This window comes from Phaethon lepturus, unplaced genomic scaffold (assembly GCF_000687285.1).
Source record: "Phaethon lepturus isolate BGI_N335 unplaced genomic scaffold, ASM68728v1 scaffold4505, whole genome shotgun sequence".
Taxonomy (NCBI): domain Eukaryota; kingdom Metazoa; phylum Chordata; class Aves; order Phaethontiformes; family Phaethontidae; genus Phaethon; species Phaethon lepturus.
Window position 1 is genome coordinate 29,035 of NW_010538245.1, and position 27,343 is coordinate 56,377.

General features: G+C 40.0%; 2 protein-coding genes across 2 annotated transcripts; both read left to right on the forward strand.

The window, feature by feature from the left end:
• The first annotated feature begins 1,936 nt into the window (after positions 1–1,936).
• LOC104620482 (mannose-binding protein C-like) lies at positions 1,937–4,639 on the forward strand. The gene is given in 4 exon segments (XM_010286717.1): positions 1,937–1,953; positions 1,955–2,109; positions 4,256–4,533; positions 4,535–4,639. Coding segments are annotated over 4 exon segments (555 nt in total).
• Positions 4,640–22,503: 17,864 nt separating this feature from the next.
• Positions 22,504–25,403, forward strand: LOC104620483 (pulmonary surfactant-associated protein A-like). The gene is made up of 4 exons (XM_010286718.1): positions 22,504–22,654; positions 23,284–23,349; positions 24,200–24,277; positions 25,027–25,403. Exons 1-4 carry the CDS (start codon positions 22,504–22,506, stop codon positions 25,401–25,403), a joined length of 672 nt encoding a protein of 223 aa, XP_010285020.1.
• Positions 25,404–27,343: the final 1,940 nt, after the last annotated feature.

Below are 27,343 nucleotides of genomic sequence, written 5' to 3' on the forward strand. Positions count from 1 at the left end.
AACATAGTATCTGCTTTTGAGGAGCAGTTTCCCTAGTAGTTGACTTCAGTAGGGCTGTCCTGTGCTGTCAAACTGTCAGGTTTTGGGCTAATGACTCAGAGCTGTCACCTCCAAGACTAGGTCCGGAACAAGGACCCCTTGTTGCCTCTACCAGGATCCCTTCCCTGCTGCTACCTGCATTGGGTGGGTTGTGTCCTAAAGCACTTTTTTATGGGCGAACAAAAGATCTTTGTCTTTAAATAGGATCTCCAGAACTAGCTACCTCTTAAATACAAAAGTTTCATGGCATCTTTCAAGGCCTAATTCTGATCTCTGCTGAGAATATCTGCAACTGTGTAAGCCTTGAGACCTGAGGACTGTCATTACGCCCACACTTAGTGGGATTCTCCATCTTCTCTAAAAACAAATATGGATTCAAAACCTGTTTTTTCTATTTCAGCTCTCCAAGTTTTACTCCATTTTTGTGAGAAATTTGCATAATCCTGCTTTTTTATCTAAATGGCTGTTGGTGCAAATTATTGTTAGTCTCTTTGGGAATGGATTTCATTGCTAGGAAGCCCTGCCGCCAATTTGCCAAAGGTAAACAGGCGCTTCAGCTCTCCTAGAATAAGGAATTGGGGTGATCAGCTTGGAAAAATTTGGAGGTAAATAGATCTTGTCTCCTGGGAGGCAAAACCAACAAAGGTTTACGTGAGGTTGAATCTCTGTAGGGAGAGGATTTCTCAGAGTGCTCAATATTTTGTTTTCATGTTTTCTTTTATCAGGCCATTATTTTGAACTTTGTCTTGCTGCCTTCATGGGAGGCAGCAGCAATGGCAGCTTGCCTGGTATTGGATAATTAACATAGTATAAAAATTCACCAGAAGGAAATCCTTAGAGGGCTGTTAAGAACTGGCTTGAGTCCATGAAGCTGGATAAGAAATATAAACCAGGATTCAAGTTTTGTTATACTAGTTACCTAAATATCTTTCCTTATTTTATTTTGGTGTGTGCCATTGCCCCAGATTTTGATGTGAGCCTAATGGAGGAAGCACAGAAGAAGCATATAGAAAAGTGGTGCTTTTTAAACTCTACTTTCCACCCTAATGAGAATGTTCTCACAGTAATATTCTAGTGATTATACATTATATTGTACTTTATCAGATGAAACATGACAGGGGAAGCTGCTCTCTGAGAGTAATCTTTTCTGAAGCTTAAAATAAAGAGATATATTAAAATCAAGGACAATTGCTGTGGTGCAACTTGTCAGAACATCATGCAGTGCTTTGCTTTATGATGTTACTGCCTGTTACTCTTCTGCTCAGAGAGGGCAGCAAAGTATTGCAGATCTGGGATTCAAGAGGAATTTGGCACCGAGGTGGAAGAAATGGATCTTATTAATATACAAGGTCTGAAAGGAGAAGCTGGGAGACAATCAGATCATTACTGCTTAAACACACTTAAGCTTTTGTCCTTTAAACTGTGGGTGTTTTCTAGTAGTGGAGATGCTATCAAGAGAAACAGCTTAATCACTTTAAGCTTAGACGTACAGCAATCCCGATAGCTGTGTAAAGAAGCACAATAGCTGGAGAGTTCAGGATTCATCCCAAACTGGAATACTGTATGACTTATTAGGCATGAAGAGAAACGCTTTAAACTTAGACATACAATGAACAAAACATTCAAATGTATTTGCAGCATGGTGAGATTGATGGCTGTTGCTATATTAGGTATTTTCATTACACCTTATAAGCTTGGTTGTTTCTTTTCTGGTTTCCATACATAGAGTTACAATCAGAGGCTAGATGAAATGGTTCAGACTCTATTCCTTCTTCTTGGTCTTTTGCCTGAAGACAGGAGTGTATTTCCTAGGCAAGATAGGCAATTCTTTCCTCTGTTTCCCTTTAAAATTATGTAAACGGAGAGCTTGATTTGTCACAGAACTGTGGACTTAGCAATGACTCTTCTTCAGCCTCAATGCCTTGGTACTTTGGCTTTGACTGTTGATGGTAACAAGTTCAGTTAACACAGATAAACCTGAAGAGAAAATTTATTCCTGCCCAATAATTCAGTGCAGTGCTCTTGCAGTCAATGGCTTACCAGGCAGAGATGGAAGAGGTGGTCCCAAAGGTGAAATGGGAGGAAGAGTTACAGAGCTATGACCATTTAGCAATGTTGTATTTTTGACACTCCTTGTCACCCCTTTAGTCTTGTTTCATGCCTCCTTCATTCTTTTATTTTGTTTTTTTTTACTTCTTCCACCTCATTAACCTTTTTTAGGCTCTGCACAATTTCAGAAAGCTAAAAATGCTTTTTGCATTTATAATGCTACTCTAGATACTTGGCTTTTAATAAATAAAAAATACAACACATTTTCACAGAAGCCCATAAAACAGAGATGTAATGAGATTTTAATCTGATTGTACCATTTGTACTCTGAATCACTTACAGAGTTTGCTACGATAGCCTGCTAAACGATTATTGCTTTTTCTTTCCAGGGGACAGCTCTCAAAACCAGAAATCATGCTTGTTAGAGTTGGCTACTAATCTGATGGTCATAACTTGATTACTTCATGCTCACTAAGTCCCAACAACAGAATTCCCCCAAGGCATGATTTGTCAGCTGCGGAACTTTTTTTCATGCACTCCTGCAAACAGCAGTGGTTTCTGTCCTGTAGTAGAACCAAGTCACCTGCTGTCCCAAGTTGCCAAATCACAGTTTCTGTTGAAACACTTAATAAGTACATATGGAATTGTATACTTTCTTACCATATCCTGTCTGTGTTATCATGTGTATACCACACATCCTGGAATTAGATAATTGCTTTTCAACCTCCAAGCAAACTCCCATCATTATCAATACCACTTGATATGAACTATGACATAAAATTTCAGTTGTATGTATTGATATTCTGCATGGACATTTTCTGGTCCACGTGCTGTTGGTATGCCCTCTGCAATTTCATTGTAGAAATAAGTAAAGCCAGCACTATCTGTTTCAACAAACTGCTTTAGAGGTATCCTTAATCTTATGATTTAGCTCATTTTCTGGATCATATACTGTGATGTGTGATTGTATTACATCTGAAGTATATTGGCTTTCAGGTTTTAGAGCATGCATACCTCTGCAATAACATGAGACAGCATTTATTTCATTAGATTTTCAGTGCCATAAGTAGGTGTAGTAAAGAATTTTTCATCAAAGTAATGCATTTCCTAGCAGATGAAGCTTTCCACAGGAACAATTCCATTTGCCTGAGATATTTTTATTTTCCGGGGGAAAAAAGAAGAGTAGTCAATGTTTGGTACTCTCTCTAGGCACTACGAAAACATAGTGGGAGAAAAACATAGAAAACATTTGCTTGTGTGCATGACTTTTGCTTTACCTATTAAAATGTCTCTATCTCAACCCCTGAGTTTTCTCACTTTTACTCTTTCAATTCTCTCCCCCATCCCACCAGGAGGGAGTGAGCGAGCGGCTGCGTGGGCCTTAGTCGCCAGCTGGGGTTAAACACAACACATTGTTGTAAGGTGGTAGACTCCCTTCACACTAATCCCAGAAACCTGTTAAAGACAATAAGATAAAATAACATGCCCATTAAAGACAGCAACTGTGTTTCAAAAGAATTGCTGGTAGCAGTTTTATCTGCTAAATGAACAAGAGCTTCACTTTCCATTGGCTTTTCATTAAAGTCTGTCAAGCATGTGACAAGCTAAATGTTCTTCCTACTCCTATGATAATTTGTATATTCTGAAGAACTACTAGGTTTCCTAGGCTTGCTAAAGGTGTCCCTATGTCTCCTCTTTCTACTCTGTTGCTTTAAACCCTGAATTTCATTACAATCCCTCAGCTTTGGTTTCTGTGATAAAGCTGGTGGGTACAGAAGAGCTAATTGCAGCTCAGTTCCTTTGTATGATTTTAATTGATGTGTGATTTTTGCATTGAAATCTGGCAAGCTATTTTGTCGTGCTTGGAACGTGAGTGTAAGTTCCTTCAGATCCTGATTCAAAAGCTGTATTACTATATGAACTGGAAATTAAAAACATTAGAACAAGATTTGTGATCTAGTTTCTTGTGAAATTCATTTTCTAGAAGTATGGGCTTGATATTTCCAGGTGTCTATTTTGTTTGACTTCTATTGATTCTGCCTACTAATACATATAGTCTGTTTATAGCTGCTATTGGCTACTTCAGTTGTACAGTTGTTACATAGATAAATAACTGTAGTGTGATTAATTTTTGGTATAATACAACTATGTTCACCTTTGTTTCTAGCTTTGATTTTAAAGAACATTGAGAGTATTGGTAAAAAAGTATTTGCTTCAACTGGAAAAGAAGATACTTTTGACAACAGAAAATCCCTTTGTGGGAAAGCTGAAAGTGTACTCTCCTATTCTAGGACTGAGGCTGAGAAGGCAGCTTTAAAAGACTTAGTAAGAGCTCCAAAGCAGGCTTACCTGGGGATATCTGATGAACAGACTGCAGGCAGGTTCATGTATCTGAATGGAGGGACTGTAACTTACAGAAACTGGAATGCTGGAGAACCAAATAATATTAAAAAATGAAGGCTGTGCAGTAATACAAGACTCTGGAAAATGGAATTACGTTAATGGTTCAAATTCACATGCCTTAATTATTTGTGAATTCTTGAGATGGTGAATCTAAGAACACCCAAAGTTTTTGTTCTCAGTTATGTGGTTGCTGTAGAAGTTTGTTCCCATGAAGGGCTCCTGGAGTAACCAGAACCAGAGTGTATTTATAATTGTTTTGTCTTTGACATTCAGTTTTGAATCTCGTAATAAAACACAGATTTAATTTTTTCAATCATTATGACTTAAATTGTGTTTATCATAGTGTGAATAAGGCTAATAACTTATGGCATGCTCAGCATGGTGGTTGATACACCTTCTTATGAGTTCCCTGTAAATGCAGAATGAGGAAAACATTTTTTAATAATCTTTAAAGTTATAAAAAAATGTTATATATTCTGTCTTTGAGCTGAGCTGTAAAATTGGAGAGATTACTCTCAACATGTTTGTGGCTTGTGATACATTCTTTTGTCATGTAAATATTGGAAAGTGCATACAGTCCTATGTTTTTTTAGTATTTAGAGATAGCATTGCTCCTAGCGTGCTTTTACTCTAGTTTTAAAATTGACTGATAATGAGCACTTAGAGCCTAGAGAGGTATTTGTCATCTAAGTACAGAGGTCTATTGCACACAAGTGATAACTGAGGTGCAAATAATTTCTCTGTTGATGTTTCGGCTATTTTCATGCTGTTTTTTCCATGTGATAGGAAAATGAAAATGAAATTCCTCATACAAAGAGGAATAAAATAGTAAAACACCCAACCAGGCTGCTTTGTATGCAGTAGAACAATCACAAGATCTTTTTTGGCAATCTGTAGGCATCATTTGAAGAACAGGAGGTATAGATCAAGATTTAAATGCAGTAGAAAGCAGAAAAATTTTGTCTTAAAGTAAACACAAGAGCCTACTGGTGAAATGTACTCCAAGTGGAATTTAGCTCGTGCAGAAAAACAGCAAAAGGCCTTATTTACGTAAATAGCTCATTAATGTGAAAGAAGTGGTGCCACAGGGTTTTATGATTTTCTTGATGGGAGCTGCTTTCACCTCAAGTGAACTACAAAAAGATGAACTAGGAACAGGTGAATACCATCACCACAAAGCCCAATTCTAAAAGTTTGACAATTAAGAAAAATGTTTACATGCAGGCTTTAAGTTTTTGACCATGGAAGAATATAAGATTTTCAATTCCTCTTCCACGTAGTTTAGGACATGTAAGCTAAGTACCTCTGCAGAGAGAAGGACTGTGTCTACACTGGCAAGTTGCATGGACCCGTGGGAACGTAGGAGGGTATCTGTACAGAGGAGCATTTGGTGCCCAGCTCATTTGTTTTATAGCTGTTATTTTCATTGACTAATTCCATGCCTAACTTTGTAAGTAATGACATTTCTCTGCAGCAGGTTACAAAGGTACAGCAAAAAAATCAATTACTGAAATTGGTGAAGGGTATGAATTTTCTAGAGTGTGATTTATCTGCTGATCTGCATCATGTTCTCCTTGTCATTACTGGCAATGTACCTTTGCAGTTCTCAAGTGAACCGCATTCCTTTTCTTCATTAATTGCTGTCTTGCAGCTATGAAAACAAGAACTTTTTAAATTTTGCCTGGGAGCTTTTAATCAATATTTATTATATGAAAACGCAGGATATGGTGCAATATTTAAAAGATAGATTCAGGTTATTTTAGGACAAGAAAGAGACATTCTAGAAAGTAGGTACAATCCTGCTGTGCTTCCAGGTTTAGAGATCAGTGGTAATTCAGCCTCCAGTGCATTTATTTGGAATGATTTTGTAAGTCTACTTTGAGATTGTATCCAAAACACACTGTGATATCTTTTGTGACCATTTCCTTTGGAGCTGGACTAAGCAATGATGTATTATGCCACCAGTATGTCAGTAAGTAGGCTACAATGACTAAACTGCTGATTTGAAAAAGATTTGGAGTAGTATTTTGCAGATGTGAATGGTTGTGTTCTTTCAACTGAATTTTTTTTAGGAATACTATTCCTAATTGCCATGTCAGTTGCTCTCTCAAGAGTACAGCTCTGGAACATAATTTAGACTAATTTTTACATTATTTTGCCCAGCAACTCTCCAATACGGTTGTTAGAAATCTATGAAGCTTCTTGTAACCTCATGTTAAGATTGTGTTCGGGGACCACTGCACATCGTTCAGATGGGATCTATACAAACCGCAAAACTGTTTGCAGGTAAGTGCAAAAATATTCTTTTGCTAAAAACACTGGGAGTTCACAGAAGCAGAATGGGAGAACACTTACATTGTATGCTCAGTTTCATACAGTCCAAAGTTATCAGATAACTAACTTTTTTACCAGGCTGTGTACATGAAAGGTGTATTTGGCCCTAGCAAGGATGGCGTCAATAGCAAATCCGAGCTGCGTTTCTCAAATCTGCCCAGTCAGTTCATTTCTTGCATCCTAAAACTCTCAGACTGGCATCTCTTCTTCTGTTCCCAGTGTTCCCTGTCTTGTAGGTTTACTCTACAAGATGGTGTAAGCTATCTCAAGGAAAATTGTTCCCCCGCTGAAACACCTCCTGTGCAGAAGGGAAGCCACTAGCTTCCCTTCCTTTCTAGAAAACTAAACTCTTCTCGGTATGACACTGATGAAAACCCATCGCTGGTGGAGTTGCCCTAGAAATGCAGCTGTGTAAGTGAAAGTATAGCTCTATCAGTCCAGGCTTACCCAGTAAACTGTCCTGTCCTGAACTGTTGCTCAGAGGAGCAGAATAGCAGTGCTGAAATCTGTGAGCTTTGGCAGGCCATTGCATGGGAGCAGAGTGATTTTCTCAGACTGGACAAAAATCCACAGGGAAGGAACAAGACCTGGAGATAGAAAATGAGCTTTTATTAAGTCATATTACTTAAAACTTTCAAACTCGGCAACATACTATCAGATGTGCCCTGAGTTCTAATCTTTCTTACCACGCATGTTAGGGACACCTTTTTTCAGTAGGTGCTGAAAAGAGAGAAAGAGTTTGAAAATCTGTTCTATTACCTTCCAAGAAGCTTAAATCAGCATCCCTGATGACCACTTAATTTTGCATTAATTATAAACTAATCTGTGTTTCCTGTTATACCCCTGATTAGAACCATCTCATTTGGTGCTAATATGACCTCCACAGAGCTTCGGAGTAATTCAGGATGAGAGCAGCATTTGTTAATCAGCTGCTGGGTTTATCTTTCTAAAACATAGCACAATTTCAGGCTAAGTACAGGCTTAGGAAGAGCTATCCTGTCACATGTGAAAAAAACACAATCTCTGAAAAGCTGTTTTCCTTCTCTCTATTTTTCAAGTGGCTATTTTCAATGGGAACTACAAGGTGGAAACAGGAAGCTATTTCAATCAGTAGCAACTTATACTTGCTGCTTTATTTTTAATTACAACACAGAAATATGGGGGGAAGGGGTGGTTAACTTATGCTCAGAGCAGAGGGTGAAACGTGCCCCTTGCTCTGGCTTGTTTCCCATTAACGGAAGAAGGCATCACCCTCTTGTGTGAAATACGTGGAGGAGAAGCGTTACGTAGGGAAGTCTGTGGCTTTAGTGCTACTGAAGTGGCTCTACCCTTTGGCCTAGCACCTGCAGACATAAGGAAAGAAAAATAATTCCTGGATTGTAGCTCGGCCAATAATGCCTGGGAGAAGAAATAACGCAAGAGAGCCTGGAAACCTAGGTGCAGCCTCGTATTTCTCTTAAACTCTCTGCCAAACCTCTCAGCCCTAGCAGCATGACTGGATCCTCTCTGTTATCTCTAGGGAATGAATTTATCCTGAGGCACCTACAGTTAACATCTCTCTCTATGGTCTGTGACCCTAGTGATGTTTCAGACATTGGTAGCTTGGTCAGTGCTTCAGGGCAGATGGTTGTGAGAGCTTTTTCCTGCCTGTCTGCGTGCCCTGGTTTGTTTGTGTCTTCAGCTAGCAGCACAGCTGTCCCACGGAGCTGAGCTTGTGCGTTAATCCTGCACGAAGCTTCTGGCAGCTTTGCAGTGGGAGGAAGAGTCTACAGTGCCTAACTGGTTGGCATCCTCTTCCAGGGTGTTTAAACACAGATAAAACTTCAAGCAGCTAGCCTGAGCGTACGGAACGTGAGAGCAGTAGTCCACCCACGTGTAGGTGTCTGATTGCAGAGAGTCTGGGTTTGCCAACATCGGCCTTCATGGGAATGGGCCTGCATCAGCTCAGCGGTGCAGCAGACCAAATGTCAGTGTTTCATTGCAGCCCTAACAGAAAGTATTACTACAGAGCTGCAAAAAATACGTGAGCATGTATACTGTCTCGCAACAGACAAAACCGCGAGGCTGCCCTCTGTTCCTGCGTTGCTTTGCCTTAGTTTGGTCTCTTGTTTACCCTGTTGTTTGGATACTCACGGCAATTGTATCACGATGAGTCCCAGTTGTTTGCATCCTTAATTGTCCAACTCCATCTCACAGCTTGTACTGGAACACATTTCAGAGGTGCGCCGAGGGCAGCGATTAGACCCTCTGGTCCCGTCGCGTGTTGCCATCAGGCTTTCCACGCTCTCTTGGGAAAACTCGGGACGGCATCTCTCCGCCTTCCTCCCATCTGCACTGTTGGGCTACAACTCTTGGCCACCTTTTCCTTGTGCTTGAGATATGTACAAAAAAAGGCTCTGTGCAACCTTCCCCCCTGCCCCAAGAATTATTTCCAAGCATGTTTTTTTTGATTCAAACTTTTCTTTTGATACAACAAGGGAAGCTAAGCTGCTACAAGCTGCTTTAGCTGAGATGGGCACAACACTTCACCAAATTTAATTGGAAATCCTGAAGCCTCTTAAGCAACATCATAATGAATAGATTGGTCACTGTCTTGGTTACTTCCTACCTTGCACTTTACGGATCCAATGACATCTGTGCAAGAGTGTCCCACTCAGAAATGGTTTGGTCAATGCTACTTTGCTTACAGATCACAACCTTTTTACCCCTCTATCCTCCCCTCTATCCTCTTACGCCCTCTCCACTCTGCTTAAGGACCGTACACAGAAGCAAGGTAAAGCCAGGAAACAGAAAGGCAAGCAGTAGTAGTGATTAATTTTTAAACTTTTTTCCCTCTTTACCATTTATTATAGTGAGCTAAACTGAAAAAAGGGGGTGTTAATGGTACTTCCTAAGCCTGCTAAGTAGATCTTTTATTTGTGAATCAAAAACTGGTAAAGCAAATATTCTCTTGAAGCCTCAGCTTGCCCTCTATGTGCTGTTGTTTTCTAGTACCTGGTATTCAGCTTAAAGCTGCAATTGCCAGCATCTGGAGTATCTCAGCTTTCATTTTCAAGACTAAAGTGCATTTCTGTCTTTCATGACTAATGATGAAAAAAACTTAAAAAGCTTTCAATTGGAAAGTTCTACAAAGTGAAAAAGTTTGTTTCCTTTCAATCTCATGTTTTAAAGCCTATCTTAAATCAGAACCTGTATTTTAACAAATGGGGACTAAGTGTCAGGATCGGTATGGCAGGACTCTTAGGGAAGTGATTGTGCCCCTGTACTCGGCACTGGTGAGGCTGCACCTCTAATACTATGTTCAGTTTTGGGCCCCTCACTACAAGAAGGACACTGAGGTGCTGGAGCATGTCCAGAGAAGGGCAACAAAGCTGGTGAAGGGTCTAGAGCACAAGTCTTATGAGGAGCGGCTGAGGGAACTGGGGTTGTTCAGTCTGGAGAAGAGGAGGCTGAAGGGAGACCTTATCGCTCTCTACAACTACCTGAAAGGGGCTTGTGGCGAGGTTGGTGTTGGTCTCTTCTCCCAAGCAACTAGTGATAGGACGAGAGGAAATGGCCTCAGGCTGCGCCAGGGGAGGTTTAGATTGGATATTAGGAAAGATTTCTTCACTGAGAGAGTGGTCAAACATTGGAACAGGCTGCCCAGGGAGGTGGTGGAGTCACCATCTCTGGAAGTGTTCAAAAAACGTTTAGATGTGGCACTTCAGGATATGGTTTAGTGAGCATGGTGGTGTTGGGTTGACAGTTGGACTTGATGATCTTGAAGGTCCTTTCCAACCTTAACTATTCTGTGATTCTGTATGGCGAGAAAATCTGCCACCTCGTTGCACAATAGCAGTTGTAAAAGCTATTTAAGAAGCATTTCAAATGTTTTCTACAACGCTTGAGTGTATTATAGATCACTTAGCTGAAAATTGTATACTACACTCTGTCTTGAGTTACTGGGAGCTCTCCAGTGGTTTTGAATGCTGCAGCCCTGAAGTTTATCTTTGGCAAATACCCTCAGAATAGTTCTGAATTTGGCCTTTATTCTGGCAAATTGTGTGAGTCGTCGGAAAGTATAATACTTTACATCCTTTACTGCTGTTACAGTGGCACAGTATGTTACTCTGGAAAGATAAAAGAACATAAAACATGGAAGTTATTTGACAGTTGAGCCCCATTTGTGTGGAAACACGGCTGGGGAAATAGATGCTAGAGAAATGCAATGTACCATTTGCACGGTAACACCGGTACTGCAACAGTCAGGAGCACGGTTGTTCTCTGCAGGTTTTGAAAACTAATTTTTAGAAGTTAATACTTAAAATCCACTTCAGCTTTAAATGATTGTCCAAGACAACAGTGGATATGCACTGAGCTGGTGAAAGGGGCACAGGGCTGAACACACGTCTGAAAAGGCACAGTTAGGAAAAACCTGCGCTACACTTCTTTTCTAGCTCTAAACCCTGAGACAGTCTGATAAGACAGACAAGCAATGAGACTACTTTAAAAATAAGCGTATTTGAAGTGCTCTTGTGTAGACGCCCGCTCCTGACAAACAAGCCTATTCCCAGCTGCTGATGTTGAAGGCATGTCTCTGTCGCAGTCCATTCCCTCACAAACTAGAGGTTATAAAATATCACTGACCGCTTTTATAGAGGGAATGCTACAACCTGCTTCCCTCTCGTGAACGTAGACAAGCATATTCAGAGAACAGGCAAGTATATGACTGGTGACAGATGTGAGAAATGACTGAGGGCTTCAGGAGATGGGAGAAAGGCAGGAAAAGGAGAATATTATTAGCAGGACAACAGCTGCTCCAGTGATTTAGTATACTTGTCTGAGGCTGTTGGTCTAGACCGTCAGGTAAACTTCACTGTGCTTGCAGCACATGAGCTACACCTGTGTGAAAAGGCTTGTTTTTGTTCGGTACTTCTTTGGAAGCTCATGTCTCTGCTAACATGAATGGAAAAAAAGTCAACAAAAGAGTACCCATAGTTCTGCTGCTGTTTATATTTCCAGAACAGGACGGATAGGCCAGCAATCTGTAACATCTTTCACAGTCACTGCTGTGAAGATAATATTTGAATGAGATAATGGCTATGTGGTTGCATGGTACATACACACATTGGGGTCTGTGGCAAAAGGAACAGAAGTTGCTGTTTGTGCTTTTGCATTTTGGATGGAAAAGGTATGGAGATACTCATAGTCCGTTGTACAGGTATGTGTATATTTGTCATGCTTAGCAGAACGGATCTGAAATCTCCAGGCCAGGCTGTAGTTCAGATTGTCTCACTGAGAACAGGACAACTGCTCTTTAACGAGGCAGTGAGCTACTTGAGTGTACAGGGGCTAAACTTCTGCATGCAAACCTCTGAGAATGGTTCCTCAAACCCTAGCAGTGAATGCTAAACCAAATTTAAACATAAGTAAATAAATAAAATTGATCAGGTAGCTGAAATGGTTATTAATAATTCTGTAGAGTTTCTCTTGTCTTACTAAGAAGAATAATGTTTAAGCTTCAAAACTGCATATAAAGCTGCTATAAAGGCTGTAAGGAGTGATTCCCCCATGGAATAACAAATTCATAATTTATTAGTTAAGTAGTTGACTACATGTCTCAGGGTTATTAAACATTCTGTGATTAGTCATGCAAGCTAAGTCTGCTGTCTTTTAATAACCTACTAAACAGTTCTAGTTTGAATCATTCTGGCCTCAAGCAACATTCAAGATTTCCCAGTCTCTCCAGAGAGACTCCAAGGTTGTAGGGCTCTCTTCATTCCCTTTTGTTTTCTTTCTATTTCTCTGGGTCTTCATCTGTTCCTTGTTTTTATCTACTAGATGAACGCTAAGGGGCTTTAATTAGCTAGCTAAAAAAGAAAATGCACTGCAGAGTTGGAAGAAAACAGATGCGAGTGTGTTTCTTCGTGCAACTTGCACTGCAGGTTGCAGTGGTTTGTGCTTTGGCATAAGGAAAATGCTAACTGTGTTGTTATCCTACCCAGTGACTGAAGAGCCCACCTTTTTCCCTCCTGATGTCTGATTAGAGAGAAGAATTTCCTCCCAGTGATTTTTCAGACCTTCCTTCTCCAAGTTTTCCCATTCCTGACTGGTTTTCATCTTTCTCCTCACCATTTTATGTGCCTAAGGAAGTTTCCAAAGGACAATTAAGTACAACATTCCCTTTGAAGGTCACTGGAAATTAGATTTTTAGAACTGCAGGTGTTATGTTTTAGACTCAAAGTGAGTTGCGTATTCCTACCTTATTATGTACTGTTCCCTGACTCCTTCTGTTCAGTACAAAAATACTCGTTACTGGTTAAAAAGTAAAAAATTCAAGAACTTGCCACTGTTCTGTTCCATGGAGATATTTTATTGAAATCTCTAAAGAAACAAACAAGGAAAAAATACTATTTGCTGCTGCAATACATCTTAAAATGCCATAGATCCAGCCACTTGAATTTCAGTTACATTGCAGCAGTCTTCTAATCCTCACAAGTGAATGAATATATGTGGTTCATTTTGCTAATCTTTCCAGTTCTGGGTACCAGTTTTCATATTTTATAATCAGAACAAAATACTCTCGTATAGCCCAGACTGTAATAATAACAAGCAGAATTGTATAACAGGAATGCAGTTTTAGCAACGATGATGTAAAGGTGTAAACATGGCACATGTTTGCAGGGAGAGGTCATACTTTTTATTAGGGTGCCAGACATAAGCCTTAAGCTCTTATTTTGGATGTGAAGAATTTCTGTGCTCAAATCTTGCCATATTTACTATGTCAAGATGGTGAAAACGTGAGTCCTCATTCTTCAGGGAGCATCTCAACGTATATGCTGAAACAACACAACAAGTGTTGCAAACAAAGCCAATTTGGTTTGAAAAAAGCCATACTTCTATTGAGAGAATCCTCTCCATTTTAAAGCTACTTACTTACCCAGTTGCTAATTATGAAGCAAACTTTTCCTCGAGTTACATCCTCTGTACTATCTCTGTTGGTAGATGAATAGTTTTGGTCATATCTCACTAGGTAGGGAAATCCAAGTAATTTCAACAAGCTGTGTTTATTTTCTTTAAGAGTTTGGTTTGCAAAGTCTTTCGGAGAACTCGGCAAGGAAATTGGGTTGTAATTGAAGAGTAAAAATATAAGCATCTTTCCAAATATCAACAACTGTTTAGCCTAAGATTTTTTTAAAAACTTAGTAATAAAATTACAGCAGAAAACTACAAAATAATTCTCTTTAGTATTTGGGCTCCGGATGTCCAGCTACATTCAGGGAATGCTCAGGATGAAAGGAAAAGGATTTTAGTAAATATATGTATGTAGATGAGCTGCTTTTTTTCTCCTTGTCCATTATAGGAACCTTCCAAGAATATTTCTACACTGAAGCCTCTGCAAGTAACTGCACCTTATATGGTTTCAGGTCAGCTCGGGTATCAACGCAAGGTAAGGAGATTAATCTACTGTCCTGAGCACTTCAGTCTATTGGTGAAACCCTGGCACAGGTTGCCCAGAGCACTGGTAGATGCCCCATCCCTGGAACCATTCAAGGTCAGGTTGGACGGGGCTCTGAGCAAGCTGCTTTAGTTGAAGATGTCCCTGCTCGCTGCTGGGGGGTTGGACTAGACGACCTTCAAAGGTCCCTTCCACCCAAACTGTTCTATGATTCTATGGCCTTGCCTTGGCATCTCAGTGCTCGAGCTGTGCTGCCCGCAATACCCGGCATGGCTGGTTTGAAGCTGCCATGGATGTACAGGCAGAAGCTGCGGTGGCTGTAGGTAGGGCCACGTGCCTGCGCTGCCGCTCTAAGGCACGGTGTGACGCAGCGGCTGAGCACAGCGAGGGCAGGGGCCCCGAAACGCCGCTTGCTGCCGCTGCCCGGTCCCCCTTGCCCCTGGGGAGCGAGATCCACTCCCACGGAGGTGAAGCACAAAACCACCACACAGAATTGCGGGAGCATGGCATAATGAAGTGCCTTAATCGCTGTCTGCTACCAGAGAGATATAAATTGTTCCTCTATACTTTTGCACTAATTGGAATCTAAAAAATGTGCTATTACAAAAGAAGCAGATTCAGTCTACTAAGTACTACCTGCTTCAAGCAACACAATTGGCTAAACCACACAGAAATTTGTGTTCAATGTCCTGAAAAGGTCTGTGCAAAATGAACTTCTGGAATACCTATTGTCTTAATTTTCAGCTCATAACAGCGATAACAACTGTCACATGTGGTGTTTCCTGGGAATTCATTACCAACTGGGGTCCCGTCAGTAAGATGCAAAGCAGCTTCATTTTACTGTGACCATCAGACCTCAACGGCAGCTTGGTGAGTTTATTATTTTCATTTGTAACTCCGTATTTTCTGCCGTGTGTTTTCAATAACAAGTTTCTCCCAAGGACTTTGAATTTCAATTGCAAATAAAATGTTGACAATGCTTTTGGATATATATGTTGTAACGCTCATCAGTGAGACATTAGATGGGCCATTTCCCAGCAGTAACAACGTAATAACAGTTTAGCAGGATTTTTTTGCTATCTGCAGGCTAGATTATCTTTATTTTGAATTGATAACAAGGGCCAGGTGGCTGTTTATAAGGGCAAGATATGAATTACAAGCATATGTTTCCAAGGCAATGTTGGCCAGTGGCTGTTCAAGCATAAATTGCTTCCTATTACCGCTTTTGATAGGAGGGACACGGTACAGTTCATCTCCATGGGAACACAATATGGCAGGACACCTCCATGATTACTCTTTGCACTATTTCCAGTAAAAAAAAAAAAAGGCAGTATTTACTCCATCATGACACTGCTAATTGATATTTCAGTGGGTAATTTTTGGGTGTTGACCAACAGGAATAATCTCCCATACTGTTGTGTAGTATTCCCATAGAGGGCTATGTGCTTAGCATGGAAGATACAAGGAGTAATTATAGAGTCAGTAATATGGCCTACAGGATAGAAAAATGAATTGATGCTTTGGAAAAAAACAGTCTTCCTCAAAAATCCTAGGGATAGCATCTCTCTAAACTTTAGTTTCTCTAGCTGTGAAACAGGCAAGATATAGACCTTCTGAAAAATTATTAAGCTGTGAAGTTAGAATGAGATTATTTCTGGGTTTCTGTTTGTTTCTAAAAGGACAAGACAGAAGCTGATGACAGTATGGTTAAATTTTTTATGAACTGTGAGAGAGAATATGGGAAGGGAGAAGGGGAGAGTACTTGTCCTGCCTGAAGGGAGAAAGAAGGCTGTGTCTAAAAATCTGCCATGTTATGTCAAAGCAGGAGCTGCTTGCTGCCTTTGTTTTAATGTGCACTAGTTGATTTTTCTCTTTTTTCCAAAGGCGTAGAAATAATGGTTTAGTCAGAATGACTTTTCTAGCAACTTGCCTACAATTTTCATATAATCAAAGAGGCTGCTTTTCTGATGTCCTGTAGTATGCTGAATATCAATCTGTAGTTTAAATCGATTGCTTCAAGTATATGAGAAAGAAGGAATCAGATATAATCTGGAAACAAAGGACAAGCAGTTCTTCTGTTAACATAGTTTTAAGGTGACAAGTTTTTGGCAGAAGAGCGCCATGCGTGTGTGTCTAACAAAAGCTCTGAAAACCTTGGTCACCCCTTTTCTCGATAGTATAGTTCAAATTTGTTTCTCCTAGAACGGAAAATAGGTTGAAAGGGGTGTGTTTTTTTTCAACTGAATTGCTTGAAGGCTTTTTTTTTTTCTTTTTTTTGTCTTAAGCTTACATTTTCTGTACTTTGTAAGAACAATGTTATGCAAGGGTTGTTCAACACAGTCTGGTGGAGCCAGCTCTTTAAAATCCACTACTCCAAGCTCTGTTCCCCATCTCTGCTGTCCTCTGTTTAGGAACCTCATCATCCTCCATCTGCCTGCTTACACTTAAACCTAGAAATCTCTGCCCTGAGATCCAGTTCCCCAAATAACACTGTTTTATTAAGCTGACAGCTTGTCATTGATACCACGTTTGTTGATAAATATAAATATGTCTCATCAGCAATTACATTCCTCCTGTAAGATGCTTATCCTCAAGTTAAAATGGTGTAAGTCTAGAGTACACACAACAATAATACAAATTTTAAGACCTACTCACAGCAGAACTTGTATTCTTTCAGTATTAGCAATGTAGTAAGCTACCATACTCTCTATGTTTTTCATCCTATTCCTGCACCAGTGCACTGTAAATTAGCATAAAAATTATTTTATCAGTGTTTCTTATTTTCCAAAGGCAGGGGGACTGTTGAACTTCCCATATTTATTGTTTGGATTTGTCTCAATAAAATTAAACTGCAGGTGGGCAGGAGGCAGCACTTTACCCATTGGATTGGTTCATTAATTAATAGGTGACATATGTTTCGTTGCCTATATTTCTCATGAGGGCTTAAGCTGATGCCAATCAGTTTTCCTAAAACTGACTGTAGGCACCTAAGTCTGGACAATTTTAGAATCTGTAGCAGCAGAGCAAATAGATTACAGTGGAAATACTAAACAAATACATAAAATGAATATTGTTTTGAACAGGTAAAGATGGAGAATTGACCACAGCTGCTTACCACGCAGATGCTGTGCCAAGGACAAGCTCAGACAGCCGATATCAGGAACTCGCAGGGCAGTAACACATTTAAGATTAATGTCTCACAGATTGCTAAAGCAAACTAGCATGGCTGTACAGCGCTGCATTTTACATGAAAGAGTGCAGCATAGCTTAATGCAGATTGGGCTGTGATAAGGTTGTTATTAATCAGCTCATTTTAAAACAGTGTGCTGCGAGAAGGGAGAGTTCACCTTGTTTTCTGAAAATCAGAGGTTTGAAGGCTATATAAAATTGGTTCTGGTTTTGAAACCACCTTTGCAGTTGTTTGTTAGCTTTCAAATTACTTTTTTCAGGGTAACGTGCACAGCTGCTACTGCTACATAAAGAAGCAGTCTTTCTGGGTATACGGCATCTTTGAAAATCAGACTCCTCTTTTTTCCCCAAGTTCTCCTTTGCTAACAGTTGAGCAGGCCGTTGCGGGGTTTGGGTTTAATTTGCTGGCATTAACAGCACAGCATATTTAATGCAATAGGGGACATCAAAACGAATCTTACTCTTCTACTTAATGACAGAAAGAAGGATGAAGTATCTGGGGCCCACTGAAACCATTATCTGGGTAACACCCACAAAACCCAGCCAGGGAACTCTATAAAGATCTTCAGCCATTACCACACAGGTTTACCTGTAAACTTCAGAATACCGAGCCTCGTAGCTATTCTAGAAAGGTGCCAGGTTGCAGCGAAAATATTTACTTTCTTTCTTCCTTATTCCAGTATATTTGTTTTCCCTAATTCTCTGCCACATAGGTAAGGGAAGGAAATCTAATGACTAAGTAATCTCTCATGTTGGATTATGTTTTAGATTTCTTATCAGTTTCCATCATGTGAGTATAATCTGACTCATGGAAGAAGAATTGTCATCAAAGGTATGTTCCCTTCAAAGTTTTGGTCTGTATTTAGATTACAGTAATTTTTAAAGTTTTTCTACCTCTTAAGCCTTGCTTTGATCATGCCACACTTTCCTGAATGGACAGAGATAGTGGGTAGCTGGTGGGGCTTTACTGACCGCCCTGGTTAATGTTTCCAATTTTTTTTTAAGTAAGTAAAGTAAAGTATAAACTCTGTTATGTGGAAGAAATAATACAAATCTGCAAAGACTTATCATGTTGTTCATGTATTAAAGTTGCATGTTATATGCGTGGGGAGAATGTGTAAGGGCAGCGATACCACAGAACACTACTAACCATTACAACTGTTGCAGAGTTGCCTAGAAACTGGATCTATATGAGACTGTGTTCTGACAAGTTAGTTAGATTCCCAAGAACTTGGGCACCTAATAATTTAAAATACTATTTCCCAAAATCTGGATCCATTAAGTTCCATCATCTTATCTTGCAGAAATTTCTTAGAGCTGCAGGTACCCCAGAGGTCTGCTGCCATTCAGAAACAGAACTACCCATGTCCTGAATTACCTACCTGTGCTATTCCCAAACCGCAGAAGGGTTCAGAAACAAGGTGTTTTACCTCCTGGGTACTAGCTAGTCCGCATCTTCTATGCTTAACGCCACTTCTTTTCATCCACCTCATTTGGACTACGGAAGGAAATAGCTTCAACTGGTGGGATTAGAGGTTTTGTAAAATGACTAACCTGCATTCAAACTTTGCTGCATATCAGGTAGAGGAAGGAGTTGAAGACAGATTGTTTATAACATACATGTGTGAGTGTTATTTGATTATTTGCTAAAAGGGACACTGATATCTGCTCAGTTTGCTTTTGTTGTTTGTTCTGCGCGGGTGTTTTTTGTGAAGGAGGACAGACTGTGCTGGGCATTTTTAACTGTAGGATGAGGCTCACAGTTGTGAATGGAAGGGGATTTCAGTGACTAAGTTTCTTCCCAAGGGGATCCTAAATATATCTCCTCCTTTGGTATTTTCTCTTACCTAAGTTAGCAAGTTGATATTAGACATCTCTATCTGATGAACAAGGAGCCTAAAGATGTTAGCTTGCAGCTGTGAGTTCTGCTGGTAGAAGGACATTATAGTCAGGGATCATGACAAAACTTAAGTACTTTTAGTACAATGCAAATGAAAAGTATCTCTATCCTTAAAGAGACCACAGGGTAAATGGGCAAAACAGAGAAAAGCTACCTATCGGAGGTATTTCTATCTTATAGGTGAGGGACTGATGTGTGTGTTTGGCTTGCTGAGGTTCATAAAAGAAACCTCAGCTAGGATCAAACATAAATGTCCTTACAGTAGAAGGCATCACAATCAGAAGGAAGTTACTCACGAGATCCCAATATTTATTGCTGGGAAACCAGAGGATCAAAGCCTCTGGCTTGTTTTTCACTTGAAAATGTTGTCCATTTGAGGATTTTGAGCATGTATACAGATTTCTCCAGGATCAGTCTCAGACCAAGTGAGGATCAGCTGTACTCTACATGCAAAAGAAACCAGATGCTCACAGGAACATTGAGCATACATACAGCTAGAAAATGATATTAAGGTAAGGTAAGTACATCAGATACAGAGATGAGAAGCAACATTTAGAATTCTGATTATCAGGTCAGACTCTATCTGGACAGTAATGTGCTTCTCTAATTAACAAGAGCACCTTTCCTTCTACAAAAGCCACTGGTGGTCATGTGCCATTTTTTCTTTTTTTTAAAACAAGAAAAAATCGTTACAATATCACCAAAAGTCTCTTTAAATTTTTATACATTTTGTATGTGTCTACAAACCTGGAGTTATCTGTTAGTTCTAGATTGTTTCTTCTCCAACTTTGGCGTTCTATTCTTATAAAAGAAAATTTCAACCCTTAAAATTGTTCTCAGCATTTGCATAACAAGTGTGTAAGCTAAACTAAAAAAGCTCATTCGTGGCCTCATTATCCAGTCTCCACTTCAGCGGTGTCATTTAACAAACACGACACTACATAAAGGGGACTTGTACGAACTGCTCTTTCATCTCACTTGGAAGCAGAAGGGTAAGTTGAATTTCTGTTTAATAAATCACAAGGAACGTCAGCTAGAAGGCAAACCTGTTCCTTTTCATTTCCGTGGTAATATTTAAATTTTAAAATTATATTTTTCTTTATTAGTCGTCTTATTTTACTTTGCTTGTATTAGCAATTTTAGTAGATGAGGAGATGCCTGAAGGACACCAGATCGTAATGACTGATGAAGGTCATTAAAACTCAAGAGCTGTTTTTTCCATTTTGCTATATAACTGATCAGGACTCTGACTCTGCATCATAATCCAGTTATGAGCTGGATGCAGTAGTCCATTCAAGTGCAATTCCCTGAACGATCAGCACCAGACGAAGTGTACCTGTGGTAATTGCATTTCCTTATCTCAGGGACGTAAGTATTCCTAGCCACCTAAGGTAGGTTTCTGTTAGAGACTTTCATAATCCACTCTCTGAGTCATTGGCCAGCATTGTCAGAGGTGTCTGCTAGCCTTCAGCATAGTAAAGGGTAAACAACTTGAGACACTTCAGATTCAATACACAAAACTCAACAGCACTTTTAATACAGCGTGTGTGTTCTCAAGTGGACTTGAAATTTCCACTCGTTAAAGTTGAAATTCTTGACGGTGAGGAATAGACATGCTATTACTTAAACAGATTCTGTATGCAGCGAAACACCAAAATTTATGACATAATTGAATACTCTTATGTTAAAGGGTACGTCCACACTGAATTGATTTTTATGAGATGTTCCTTTAGAAAAACATGTGAACTTTGCCCTTAAGAATAGTTGGTATTGGTGCAGATTTAGAATAGTGTCAAAAGCCTTCTACAATACAGTCAGGCTGGAAGATGTAAACAGTACTTTTTTTTAAAAACTCAGTCAAGATTTAGTGTATCCATTCAATTAGCGGTAGTAAGAATAAACTGGTATTTTGATTCTGCTTGGCATATATGCTTTGAAGCAAATACCTTAACGGATGAAACCAGGTGTTAATAATCTTGCAGCAATTTTTATTCTCAACATGAAGTGGAGCTGGATTTGGAACATATTATGTGTCAATTAAAATGTTCCTGTCAATTCTGAATTTTAAGGATGGACGTCTTCAAGAGCATGTAGTACATGATCCTCTCTAATTTGTGCCAGAAGTAGTGAAGTCATGGATATTAAGTTATAGGTTTTGTATGAGAGTCAGACCATCAGGGTCATCTCATTAGAAAGGGATACCCATTCTGGCATCTTGAACCTTTCTTTAAATCTCTTATTATTTTAACTGAGTTATGCCAATAACTGGGTATCTCCATGCCATGGTGTCTTATAGTCCATCTGTTCCGGTTTTATAACCACACGGTGTTACCAATGCTGCATACCCACTAGCTGCATTGTAAACCCATGATCTATAGTTTCAGAGTGCTTTCAGAGTGCTAGTTATGATATCTTGGCACTGAGAATAGAACCCTCTTAATGTTATATCTGAAAGGATAAAATAAGATGAATAGGCCTATTGCTAACCAGCAAAAATGCATTTTCTACAAGACTGACTCTGACATTTTCAAGCTTGTGGAATTTTGTTCAAAACAAGATAGGAATGTCAATTGAGCTATAAAATTTTGCCCGTGTGTAAAACACTCTATCAGTCTGCTTGTTTCAAATAAATGTGCTTAAATAGTACTGTGCTTAAAGAGGTCGCTAACTAGCTCCAAACCATTACAACCACCGCTGTAACAGGTTGTGCCTTTCAGGTTGGTAGCGTATGCATCTATGTTTCACTGAGTGATTAGAGCCCTTACAGACAGCTAATGGCTTAAGCGTGATCAGTTACATCTGAGCCCATCCTTTCTCGAGGATTAATCCAACAAAGTCAGTGGTAGCAAAAAGGATAATTTGTCTTCACTACTCCCAAATGTGTAGCTGTCATTCTGTAGTGAGCATAGCAACCTGTATCGGTCTATCTAGAAGCAGTTTTGTGTATAAGCTACGCAATGGTAGCAAAGCAAATCTGGGAAATCTCTAATACCTAAACTACAGACTTTAGGCAAGGAAAGAATGAAAATTTCAAGAAGACATGGGGGGTGGTGCAGAAAAAAGCATTCAGTTATATAAGCCAATGCCTACAATTTCTTAGAATCATTGCCTGACAAATATGTGGGGTTTCTTCCAGCTGGCCTGAGCAATCATGTTGCCTTACTCGTCCTACATGCTCGCAGCAGTAGCTGCTTTGCTAGCGACTTGCCATGCGCTGCGTAAATGTCCGGGAATCCCTGGGCTGCCTGGTATCCCTGGGCTGCCTGGAAGAGATGGTCTGAAAGGACAGCCACGTCTACCAGGTAAGTAAACTCCCCTTTTTTGCAACCAGTCCTTGTCATGAAGGCTGCGTGAATAAAAACAGTTAACATGGAAGGATGTGTGCCCTCAAGGAAGCAGCTGCGTTAAGCAGGTGAGGGAAAACTGAATGGAGAAAATGGTCGGTTTAATATTTTTTTTCTAAAAAGATAGGCTTCCTCTCTCTTCTGGGAGAAGAGGGGAAATGAACAGATTATAAATACTTAAACATATAAATATAATATAAATTAATACATATATATCTTTGTCAACTGCTGTTGACTTTCCAAAGGGAATTTCTTCTTTCACAGCAGAAGCTTTTTTTTTTTCTTATTAAGTGTGAAGAAAATGTTGTTCCAGTATTTACAGGAAAAAATAAAAGGCTTCTGGAATGTTTCTCTAGTACTCAAAGATGGTATGTGCAAAAGTAGCCTGGTAAGGATCACGCTTTGCACTGTGTAATTTTCTTTCTATGTAGAAACACTTTCTCCAGGTCCATTATCAAGGCTAAAGCACTATCAAAATTATTCATAGATGTAACAGTTTTCAGTTTGAGATTAAGTCCTATTTCATCCTTTGAAAAGTTCCCAAAATATGCATCAATTGGAAAGAAAATTATGTTTCTTTTTTCCAGGTCTCATAGGACCCCCTGGAAGCCTGATGGGGCCTCCTGGGAGAGGTGGTCTTCCTCAGCTGCAAGGTGAGAAAAAAGAAAAAGGGGATATTGGACCACCATGTGAAAAAGGCTGATGTCTTGTAATGTTCTGTCAGTCAAATGGGCTCTCTTTATTGGGTCAAATATCTTGGTTTTTACTGGCTGTGAAGTGCAGTAAGTGTTGCAACTCGGAGAGAGGGAGGTGCAGCAATAGTTTGTGCTTCTACAGGGCCATTTGTTTTAGTTGTGAATAATGGGAATGTCATCACGGGAGCACACTAGTAACTGTATTCTGCATGTAGGACCTTTGTTACCCGTGGAAATTTGTATGTAAAAATTATCTACCTTTACAGTGAATGCTCATCTTTAGCAAGCAGTGCTGGATGGACTGTATTTCACACAATCTATGCAGAAACCCTCCCATACCAACGTTTATGGTGCCTATTAAAACAAGAGCCCACTGTAAAAAAAGAAAGCATCCACCCAGCAGATTAAAAAGAAAATGGTGTGGTGCCATAGGAACTGTTCCCTCCACAAAATCTCCCTTGTGCCTGTTCACTAACAATTATTAGAATGAAACAAATTCTCTTTGGCAAAGCCACTTTCGCAGACAAGACAAACATAGGGCTTCAAGCAAGAAAAATGCATTTTCTTCTGTGCAGGGGGGAATTACCAGCATTTCAGAGGGTTAGAGGTTTCTGTTTGCCGGTATTTTTCCCACTGTTGTTAACCTATGTTAAAGCAAACAAAGTATTTATTTTATGCCAGATGATGTTAAAAGATACATTGTGTGCTAGTTAGTTTTGGAAAATTATTAGTTTTATTCAAGGAATTGTTCCTATCAGCAGTCTCTAGATTTGCTTGATTGTCTAACTTTTTTTTTTTATCTGTGTAGGTCTACCTGATTCTCTGGACACAGAACTCCTCAATGTTTTAGTGAATTTGAAACACCGACTTTCCAGACTTGAAGGCGGTAATTTTTCCCACTTTTCCTTTTTCGGCTCGCAATTAGTTTTAAATGCAATAGGCAAAATTAATTATATACTCATGACTTGCAAGAAACAAATCACACTTGAAAAGGGACTCCATTTTCTCATCCAAAGCAGGGGTGATCAGGACTCGTTTTCCCTGGAGAATCAGATTTCTCTCAGGAACACTAATGAGCACTAATTCAGATTTGATTTATTAAGAAAAATATTCCAACTTTCCATTCCATATGCAAAATAATGTGTTGTACCTTCCACAGGGTTTCATGGGAACTCCTCAGCCTTGTACCACATTGCTAGCATTTTTATCTATGAGCAACCAGATTGCTAGAGGTGGTAAATTGTTTTGTACTGAGAAGGAATTCACAAAAATTATCATTTCTCTGTTTCACTTGCTCAAATTTGAAGCAAATTGGTCCTCTTTAGAGAGTACGCACAATGGAATAGGGCTGATAGCGTATGTAGCAAATGGTAGTGGGGCATCCTTGTCTTGCAGAAGACAATGACAGACAGTCACAAGCAGCATAACAATATGCTTAGTGAACAACTAGTGAATTGGCAAAATTTTGAAGATCTTTATTCCTCTTCATCCTTTAATCTCATTCTTGCCCTCTGTTCCTCTACCCCTTTTAATTTTCTCTTCATCTCTTGACTTCTCTTTCTTTGCTTTCTCATCATTATGCCATAGGAAACTAAAAAAACCCCACTAACTAGGTTTTTTCTTTTTATGTTTTAGTGCTTACTTTGAATGGGAAAATAAGAGAAGTAGGAGAGAAAATACTTGCCAGCAATGGGAAGGAAGTTGATTTTGCATCTGCGCTAAAATCCTGTGAAGAGGCTGGAGGAACTCTTGCAACTCCCACGAATGAGGAGGAGAACAAAGCTGTTTTGAGTATCGTGAAACAGTATAACCGATATGCTTACTTAGGCATTAAAGAGGGTGAGACTTCAGGTCAGTTTAAGTATATAAATGGCACACCTCTGAATTATACCAAGTGGTACCAATACGAGCCTAATGGCAAAGGGACAGAAAAATGTGTAGAAATGTACACTGATGGGAGATGGAATGACAAGAAATGCAACCTGTATCGCCTTACCATCTGTGAATTTTAAAGAATGACCTTTCAGCCACCTCAGAGTATGGTGACAATGAAGTATCCCATGTCTCAGGTTTATGCAATTTCTGCAATTATTCTACATCAGAAAATCTAAAATTAATCATATTATGGTATTTTTTATCCTTAAGACAATGCCAAATGTAGTATGTGATTAACTTAATTAAAATGTGCCTAATCTGCTGTGTTTATCTCTTTGGAGGGTTGGGAATAGCTCAGAATTCATTTTTCATGGCAGCCTGTCTCTGTGTACTGTGCCTTTGTGAAGATTAGGGGAAAATTCCAAGGTTTAACTTGAGATATTGGAAAAGTCTGAAGTTAAATATTGCCCATGGCTTCACAGTGGAAGCATTTCCAAATATTTAATAGTTTCTGCCGTAAAAAGGAAGCACCGAGGTTGACTTCACTGGAGCAATTATGGCCTCAGGTTTTGTACATCTTGTTGAATTATAGGGCTTTTATTGTGTCATATTGAAGCATGCACTGATTCATTCAGCATCCATATTCAACTTTTGTTTTATACAGATACTAACAGTACCACATACAATTAATTTTCTTAGTTTCAGAAGCCACTCTCTATAAAACATTAAGATAAACATTGCATTAGAGCCATCTAGACATAGAAATATGTGTATAAAATACTGAAGACTGCATTTTGTCGCTAAAACATCACACTCTTCCATAAAACTATGACCACTGCAGTGGTAGAAGGCCACTTGTCTTCTCCCAAAGCACTGAACAACCACGTACTATTTTGGGGGAGCAGGTAAGATTGGAAGTTCAAACACTAACTATTTCTCTGCTGCTGCCAATGCCAAGCAGCCACACAATCAGACCAGGACTCAAATCAGCTAGTATCAAGAAGTGTCTTTGCACAAGCTATTTTCACCACTACTCAGTTTGGGTAGCTGGTGAGCAGTGGGAGCTCAATAAAGTACCACGAGTAGCAAATTCACACACTTACCGTATAGTGAGGAAGTCCTGGGTTCGTCCATTGTCATTTTCACACCACCTGAGGGGGAAAAAAGGTACCACTGGAGTTAAAATATATACATAAACACTTTTACTTCACTTTCTCCTCCTCCCCCACATTTGACTTTGTGCAGGGACCCCATAGGAACCTGGACTGGACTCTGGGCCATGTTTTCCCTTGGGCCTAGCCTGCATTGAGGAAGAGATGGGATCAATTCACATGGTCATGTCAAGTAGGAAAGCTTTAGCATCTTCAGAGGCAGGAGATGAGGGGATGCTTTTGGCTGCAGAGGATTTGCGTCCAGCATTGCCTACAGCTCTACAGAGGGATTGGGAGAGGCTGGATCGATGGGCCAAGGCCAGCCCTATGAGGTTCAACAAGGCTAAATGCCAGCAGTCCTGCACTTCGGCCACAACAACCCCATGCAACGCTACAGGCTTGGGGAGGAGTGGCTGGAAAGCTGCCCAGCAGAAAAGGACCTGGGGGTGCTGGCTGACATCTGGCTGAACATGAGCCGGCAGTGTGCCCAGGTGGCCAAGAAGGCCAACAGCGTCCTGGCCTGTATCAGCAATAGTGTGGCCAGCAGGAGCAGGGCAGTGATTGTGCCCCTGTACTCGGCACTGGTGAGGCCGCACCTCGAATCCTGTGTTCAGTTTTGGGCCCCTCACTACAAGAAGGGCATTGAGGTGCTGGAGCGTGTCCAGAGAAGGGCAATGAAGCTGGTGAGGGGTCTGGAGCACAAGTCTTATGAGGAGCGGCTGAGGGAACTGGGGTTGTTCAGTCTGGAGAAGAGGAGGCTGAGGGGAGACCTTATCGCTCTCTACAACTACCTGAAAGGGGGTTGTGGCGACGAGGGTGTTTGTTGGCCTCTTCTCCCAAGCAACTAGTGATAGGACGAGAGGAAATGGCCTCAGGCTGCGCCAGGGGAGGTTTAGATTGGATATTAGACAAAACTTCTTCACCGA

Excerpts from the sequence above, each read along its gene's own strand:
- LOC104620483 (XM_010286718.1), top strand. The coding sequence starts at position 22,504 with ATGTTGCCTTACTCGTCCTACATGCTCGCAGCAGTAGCTGCTTTGCTA. Across the intron at positions 23,350-24,199 it reads TGGTCTTCCTCAGCTGCAAG|GTCTACCTGATTCTCTGGAC; the intron begins GTGAGAAAAAAG and ends TTATCTGTGTAG. Across the intron at positions 24,278-25,026 it reads ACTTTCCAGACTTGAAGGCG|TGCTTACTTTGAATGGGAAA; the intron begins GTAATTTTTCCC and ends TTTATGTTTTAG.